The following is an 8,431-nucleotide window of genomic DNA, read 5'->3' on the forward strand; positions in this document are numbered from 1 at the left end:
TTCTCACACTGTTTATCACCTTCTGGCTCAGCCTGTTCCTTTCCTTCAAGGTTAGGAACTCTCTGAGGTTTTACTCCCTTGACCATCTGCTTCTCTATCTCTCTATACTAATTGCATACACACATTTCTTTCCCTCTCCAGTGGTTCCTGGACTTTCCGGAACTAATCAGACTAATCGATCCCTACATTGATCATTACATTGATTATTCATTAAACCTGCTGTATGACTAATAATTCATCATGGTTTATTGATTCATTTACCTTTATTAGATAATTCTCTTATCAGCCAATTAAATGCAAAAAATCTGTCTATGTGTAACAGGGTTGACGTGTTATGCTTGACCCACTCAGTTTTCCACCACAAAACACCAGAACATGTCCAGAAAGAGTGCAACCAGCTCACCTGCTTTTACACTAGGATTTGAATATTAGATGTTATTTTGAAAAGAAATAAAATCTAAATAATTATCACCACATATTAAAACTGGAGTTCAGGTCACGTAACAGGGTTTACCTTAAAATGAGGGACAGATTAGTGATTCATTTTAATGTAAAAAAAACAATCACATGAAATAAATAATAATCTTCAGCAATGGTTTTGTTAAAGCAACAAAATAAACAAAGGCTTTACAATCATGGTGAAAACTTGGAGAAATGTTGAGGTTAGGTGAGTTAAGATCGTCCTAAAAGTCAGAGTAAACAGAGAGAATGTTGCCACTTTAGTACGTCTTTATTCATATTCCACATCAGATCTAGAGAATGTTCCATGTGGTCTATATTAAAGGGCACTTCATTTAATATAACAAGCTCTTAAAATGAAATATATTGGTGCACAATTTCTACAAAAAATATAAAGGGGAAGTTGCCTCTCTTAAGCAACCCGTTCTACCAGCCTATTAAAAAACAGGACAGACTAATTGACGCCACTTCGATACAAAGTGATTTTCCTAGCAGGTTAGTTTGAGCATTTCTGCTAACCCTTTTCATAGACCTAACCTCATTCTCCTAACCTGCCCCTTAAGTTTTCCTAACCTGCTACGAAAAAGTGAAAAGACTGTTTCCCATTATATGATATCCTAAAATCCTTTCACTCATTCAATTGGGCCTCTTTGTTCAAAAGACAGGGCAGGGAAGTGAACCCAGGTCCATGGCGAGAAAGGCAAACACCCTATAGGGTTATAGGGTTAACCCACTTGGTGGGAATTGTTGTGAGGATCGCTACAATGCCCCCTCTGAACGGAAAGGCGTGTTCCTGTGCTTCGACTACTCAGCCCTTCACACGTCCGGGCCGTGCAATATGATGGCCTCCCACTTCTGACACCAATGTAGCGAACAGCAGGGAAGCGAAGCAGGGTCGCTGGCTTGAAAAGCAAACTCCCTACGCAGCAGGCCAATAGGGTAATTCTTGACTAAGCAAATACAAAAGATAGGATAACTGTCATACTTCTGTCAGAAAGTGGTGACAGGTACAGTTTAGAGATGGAAACACTATTTCAAAAAGTATCTTTGATATATATATGAAGTGTTCTGATCAAGTGTTCTGATCAATCTGCTGTGTAATAAGTGCAATACGCCAGCAGGCGGCAGCACCCCAAATCCACGCTGTAGTTTCTCGTTGAGATTTATTTTTATTTTTTATTGCTGTCACTTCCGTGTCCGGTGAACCATCTTCACATTTGGAACAACTTGTTCACTGTACGGTATGTTCTATCTTCAAATGGCATCTAAACGTCGACATTTTTATGTTTGCATTGTATATTCTATTAAAACAGATGATAAAGTTTGATATAAAAAAAACTCGAATTCTGTTTGGTCGACGATTGGTTGATATCCACTGCAGCTGGGCTCTGACCTTGCAGTGTTGGCTAGCCAACAAACGTTAACTAGCTAACTGCTAGACCTTCAGCGGACTTTTGCTCTTTGAACGTAAAATATGATTTTGTATGTCTACAATATGCTAAATAAGCTGATATAGCTAAATATAAAATATCCACTTAGCTACATTGTTGGATTGTAGTAGCTAGTCAAAGCTAAGGACTATTTGCTAGTTAGCCTAGCCTACTAGCTTGAGAGCTAGCTAAAACGTTAACCAGCTTGCCATCTGTCAGCAAACATGAGTTTGGCGCTGTCAGAACTTATATTGGCTTTTTTGTGTTGGTTAGGACTCCGATCAGTTAGCCAGATAATGGCTACATCTCTAACATTAGCCACTACATGACCGTGTTTTTGAGGAGTCAGGCTAGCTAGTTTCTCTATCTCAGTGCACTGCCAGTCAAATTGTCACCTGTGTGTGACCGGAACCTGCCTGATCAAGGGTGGTCATGACATGTCATGCATTGGCGTGCAGTAGGACATGCATGTACCATACATCCCCGCAAGTGTCTTTTAACGGTTTCCTTCTTTCATGTTATGATCTGTATCTCTTGTGGGTTTTAGCAGCTATATTGAATGACTTTTATTGACCCTTTTTCCAATCTTTGACAGACACAGACAGAAAGATGGCTGGGAAACGTGCGGCATTGAAAGCCATTGACTGGTTGGCCTTTGCAGAGAGGGTTCCCCCCAACCAGAGGGCCATGTTCAACAACCTCAAGACTCGCTCAGATGCCATCGGTGCCAAGTATGTAGCCAACCCAGAGTTAACATTTAGGCCTTGTTCATGACTAGCACTTCAGAGCCAGCCAATAGAGGTCAAACTTTCACTTGCATTGATGTCAATGGAAAAATGAGGAAAACATTTTTAGGATTCTCCCTTCTAGCTATTTATATGCCTATGTGAAAGGCGTGTAGTTGGAATTGAATTACAAAGTATTGTCAACCAAGACACAGGTTGCTGCAAAGTGAGTGGGTCTTGTACATACATGTTAGTGTAAATGAAAATCTCCACAAACTCCCACAATTATTGTTTTATAAGTGACATCAATGAGCTGTTGTTGATGGCTCTGTCTACAGGCTGTCCTCTCTGCCAGAGAAGCCTGTTACCATCGACTGGAGCTTCTACAAGACCAATGTGGCCAGAGCCGGCATGGTGGCTGAGTTTGAATCCAAGGTGAGATCCTAAGGCCTGTGATGAGTTTTATATGAGCTGTACCTGGGAAAATAAAGTTACACACTTAACTATACTGAACAAAAATATAAACGTTCCATGCAAAATGTTAACGATTTTACTGAGTTACAGTTCATATAAGGAATTCAGTCAATTTAAATGAATTCATTAGGCCCTAATCTAGGTATTTCACATGACTGGCCAGGGGCATAGGCCCACCCGCTTGGGAGACGGCCAGCTAATCAGAATGAGTTTTTACCCCACAAAAGGGCTTTATTATAGACAGAAATTATCCGAGGTTTCATCAGCTGTCTGGGTGGCAGGCCTCAGACAATCCCACAGGTGAAGAAGCCTGATGTGGATGTCCTGGTATGTAGTATTCTGTCCACTGTGTGGTACTGTAACACTGGTTCAGTCACAACAATATTAGTCTGGTATGTAGTATTCTGTCCACTGTGTGCTGTAACACTGGTTCAGTCACAACATAACTAAGTTGTTTCAGAGTAGAACATGTCATCATCGGTCCCTATCATACATCAGTGTGATTATTATGATGAAAAACGTTCTTGAACCAGGGATGGTTCTGGAACTTCATGCTTCAATCAATCAAATGTCTTTATATTAGTGTTTTCAAGATACCAGTATCGCAATACTAGGAAGCCAAGGAAACTACATGAAGCGGTCAACATTTCTTGAGGAAAACAGTCCTAATGTTGCCTTTTTTTATTTAACCTTTTATTTAACTAGGCAAGTCAGTTAAGAACAAATTCTTATTTACAATGACTGCCTACCCAGTTAAGAACAAATTCTTATTTACAATGACTGCCTACCCCGGCCAAACCCTAACTTGGAATGGATCCAGGGTCTGTAGTAACGGCTCTAGCACTGAGATGCAGTGCCTTAGACTGTTGCGCCACTCTGGAGTCCATATGTTGTCCCCCAGAGTCACATTTGTTTATTTTGCAAGCTATAGCACACGATAGTTTATATACAGTAGGTTTTAAAGGACCATAGTGTTTAGTCTGCTTCGTGTTTTATTTTATCCAAGGAAAATTTGGTATCGTAGTATCGCAATACTGGTATTATGACGACACAAATTTATGTAGCTCTTTCTACAACAACATTAGTCCCAAAGTGCTTAACAGTTAGTATTGGTCTGTTCTCATTCCTCTCCCCATCTCTCCTCCTGTCCTCATCTCACCCCCTCTCTTCTCGCCCTCTCCTGTCCTCCTCAGTTCTCATCCCTGACCATCCCTGAGCCCAAGGACACAGCCACAGCTGCCATCAACGCACAGGAGGCAGAGGCGGTGAGTAGTAGCTCTGGGTTAAACGTTACTGTGCAGAATGACTCTTCACTGTACTGATTCAGAATGACTCTTCACTGTACTGATTCAGGATGACTCTTCACTGTACTGATTCAGGATGACTCTTCACTGTACTGATTCAGGATGACTCTTCACTGTACTGATTCAGGATGACTCCTCACTGTGCTCCAGTTCATTCCTGTATTAATATTACAGGAGCTAGCTAATTAATAAAACATGAAATGTGTATTATGGCACTTTGACACAGACACTGTTATGTTGTGTTGTTCTCTGTCCTGGAGGAAGTGGTGATGAATGAGCTCAGAGTTCCATTTCAAGAGGTAACGCCTCATTATGCAGAGCACTCACTGCTCTTGATGCTTCCTTCATTGTTAATGGTTTTCTTTCTTCTTTGTTTCAGAACAAAGCTGCTGTTGCCTACGTGGAGGCTTCCAAAGCTCGTATCGGCCAGTACGAGAAGGAGGTGAGTTACACACACGCCACTCCAAACCACACACACTCCCCTACACCCGGATTTCCCTAGAATTTCTCTTCATATTTCAGGATATTAGTACACAGTCAGCAGTAGACCCCCTGAGAAAAACTCCACTATTTAGAGACATGTACAGTACCAGTCAAAAGTTTGGACACACCTACTCATTCAAGGGTTTTTCTTTATTTTACTGTTTTCTACATTGTAAAAATATATTTTCGTTTGTTTAACACTTTTTTTGTTTACTACATGATTCCATATGTGTTATTTCATAGTGTTGATGTCTTCACTATTTTTCTACAATGTAGAAAATTGTAAAAATAAAGAAAAACCCTTGAATGAGTAGGTGTGTCCAAACTTTTGACTGGTACTGTAGTTGTGGCCAAAGGTTTTGAATGACACAAATATTAATTTTCCCAGTCTGCTGCCTCAGTTTGTATGATGGCAATTTGCATATACCCCAGAATGTTATGAAGAGTGATCAGATGAATTGCAATTAATTGCAAAGTCCCTCTTTGCCATGCAAATGAACTGAATCCCCCAAAAAAACATTTCCACTGCATTTCAGCCCTGCCACAAAAGGACCAGCTGACATCATGTCGGTGATTCTCTCGTTAACACAGGTGTGAGTGTTGACGAGGACAAGGCTGGAGATCACTCTGTCATGCTGATTGAGTTCGAATAACAGACTGGAAGCTTCAAAAGGAGGGTGGTGCTTGGAATCATTGTTCTTCCTCTGTCAATCATGGTTACCTGCAAGGAAACACGTGCCATCATCATTGCTTTGCACAAAAAGGGCTTCACAGGCAAGGATATTGCTGCCAGTAAGATTGCACCTAAATTAACCATTTATCAGATCATCAAGAACTTCAAGGAGAGCAGTTCAATTGTTGTGAAGAAGGCTTCAGGGCGCCCAAGAAAGTCCAGCAAGCGCCAGAAGCGTCTCCTAAAGTTGATTCAGCTGCGGGATCGGGTCACCACCAGTACAGAGCTTGCTCAGGAATGGCAGCAGGCAGGTGTGAGTGCATCTGCACGCACAGTGAGGCGAAGACTTTTGGAAGAGCAGCAAAGAAGCCACTTCTCTCCAGGAAAAACATCAGGGACAGACTGATATTCTGCAAAAGGTACAGGGATTGGCCTGCTAAGGACTGGGGTAAAGTCAATTCTCTGATGAATCCCCTTTCCGATTGTTTGGGGCATCCAGAAAAAAGCTTGTCCGGAGAAGACAAGGTGAGCGCTACCATCAGTCCTGTGTCATGCCAACAGTAAAGCATCCTGAGACCATTCATGTGTGGGGTTGCTTCTCAGCCAAGGGAGTGGGCTCACTCACAATTTTGCCTAAGAACACAGCCATGAATAAAGAATGGTACCAACACATCCTCCGAGAGCAACTTCTCCCAACCATCCAGGAACAGTTTGGTGACGAACAATGCCTTTTCCAGCATGATGGAGCACCTTGCCATAAGGCAAAAGTGATAACTAAGTGGCTCGGGGAACAAAACATCTATATGTTGGGTCCATGGCCAGGAAACTCTCCAGACCTTAAGCCCATTGAGAACTTGTGGTCAATCCTCAAGAGGCGGGTGGACAAACAAAAACCTGCAAATTCTGACAAACTCCAAGCATTGATTATGCAAGAATGGGCTGCCATCAGTCAGGATGTGGCCCAGAAGTTAATTGACAGCATGCCAGGGCGCAAAGTATTTGACACTTATGAAATGCTTGTAATTATACTTCAGTATTCCATAGTAACATCTGACAAAAATATCTAAAGACACTGAAGCAGCAAACTTTGTGAAATTAATATTTGTGACATTCTCAAAACTTTTGGCCACGACTGTAGTATTCTTCTCTCTGTTGATCCACCTTCCTCTCCCAGTATTTAGAGACATGTAGTTCTCTTCTTCTCTCTGATGATCCACCTTCCTCTCCCAGTATTTAGAGACATGTAGTTCTCTTCTTCTCTCTGTTGATCCACCTTCCTCTCTTCCAGCTGGAGAAGTTCCAGAACATGATTCCCTTCGACCAGATGACCATCGATGATCTGAACGACACGTTCCCTGAGACCAAGCTGGACAAGGAGAAGCACCCGTACTGGCCCCACAAGCCCATCGCTGAGCTGTAAACTGGCCCTCAGAACTTTCTCTAAATAATATTCTACTTTCCTCTGATGAAAGGTTGTATAGTGTCCTATGTATAAAGTCAAGTCCTGTTTCATCTACAAAGACAGTTTGTGAAATAACTGCTTATTGTTATTGAGCAACTGAGTAAGGTCATCTGGTCCTTTTGAATGGAAATAAACATTGATGGAAATTGAATATGATTTGTGTTATTTTGTGTAATGTTTATTTAACAAAATACTTAATGGGTTATAGTAGTTCAAACTATTTTGCGAGGGCACAATTTATGTTCATCAACTCATGTGAAATGATTTTCCATAATCACTTAGGATGTTTAGAGTAAAGGAATATCCTGATGGTTTGTGTTGATTCAGTAATATAGGACTGTTGTTTTAGGCTATAGCAGACGTACTGTTAGTTTCTGTTGGACAATCCTCTCCGCTGTCCATCTGTCCAAGTGAGTTCCCTCCAGAGAAGATCCCACCATCTCCTGGGAAGCAGGAAGGAAATCCGATGGTGCTTTGTGTTGATTCACTAACATACAGTATAACTGTTGGACAGCATATAGACAATGTCTAACAATGGGCATGTCCCAAATTCCACCTATTCCTGATACAGTGCCCTACTTTTGACCAGAGCCCTATGGCACCCTATTCCCTATATAGTGCACTACTTTTGACTGGGGCTCTTGTCAAAAGTAGTGCACTATATAGGGAATAGTGTGCTATTTGGGATGTAGCCACTAATGAGACTGGTATACATTAGGGCACATCTCTCCCCTCCTACAACTGTACTGGTTTCATCCCCTGGTGACTTTTATTTGGAGAGACTCTAAATGACTTGTCTGTGTCAATCCAACTCCCTAGTCATGGGAAGAGGTCTTGTTTCCTGTCCTCTGGGTTTTCTCATGTCTACAGGTAGGTAGCCATGATCTTCCTCTCAGGTGTGACGGGCCTAGTTCAGAAACAACCCCCACCCATTCTCCCATGACTTTCTTAATCCTTTCAAATCTACATCTGTGTACCAAATGGCATCCTAATCCCTTTCTAGTGCTCTACTCTTCTTGACCAGAGCCCTGTGGGTCCTGATGAAAAGTATCCCACTAAATAGGGAACCATTTCAGGCACAGCCAAGACGTGCCAAGGTGGTATGGGCTAGATGTTTCTGGACAGGGCAATCCCCTCTTATGTTCTGATGACTATAGGAAAACCCAGTGTTGTCTGTGTTCTGATGACTATAGGATGACACATTGTTGTCTCAGTGTTCTGATGACTATAGGATGATTCAGTGTTCTGATGACTATAGGATGACACATTGTTGTCTCAGTGTTCTGATGTCTATAGGATGACCCAGTGTTCTGATGACTATAGGATGATCCAGTGTTCTGATGACTATAGGATGACCCAGTGTTCTGATGACTATAGGATGACCCAGTGTTCTGATGACTATAGGATGACACATTGTTGTC

General features: G+C 41.8%; 1 protein-coding gene across 1 annotated transcript; it reads left to right on the top strand.

Moving 5' to 3' along the window:
* The first annotated feature begins 1,584 nt into the window (after nucleotides 1-1,584).
* On the top strand, nucleotides 1,585-7,161 carry LOC106602047 (ATP synthase subunit d, mitochondrial). The gene is made up of 6 exons (XM_014194496.2): nucleotides 1,585-1,700; nucleotides 2,485-2,620; nucleotides 2,953-3,049; nucleotides 4,282-4,353; nucleotides 4,772-4,834; nucleotides 6,837-7,161. The coding sequence occupies exons 2-6, from the start codon at nucleotides 2,499-2,501 to the stop codon at nucleotides 6,966-6,968; spliced, it is 486 nt and encodes a 161-aa protein (XP_014049971.1). The 5' UTR covers nucleotides 1,585-1,700; nucleotides 2,485-2,498; the 3' UTR covers nucleotides 6,969-7,161.
* Nucleotides 7,162-8,431: the final 1,270 nt, after the last annotated feature.

Source organism: Salmo salar, chromosome ssa03 (assembly GCF_905237065.1).
Source record: "Salmo salar chromosome ssa03, Ssal_v3.1, whole genome shotgun sequence".
Taxonomy (NCBI): domain Eukaryota; kingdom Metazoa; phylum Chordata; class Actinopteri; order Salmoniformes; family Salmonidae; genus Salmo; species Salmo salar.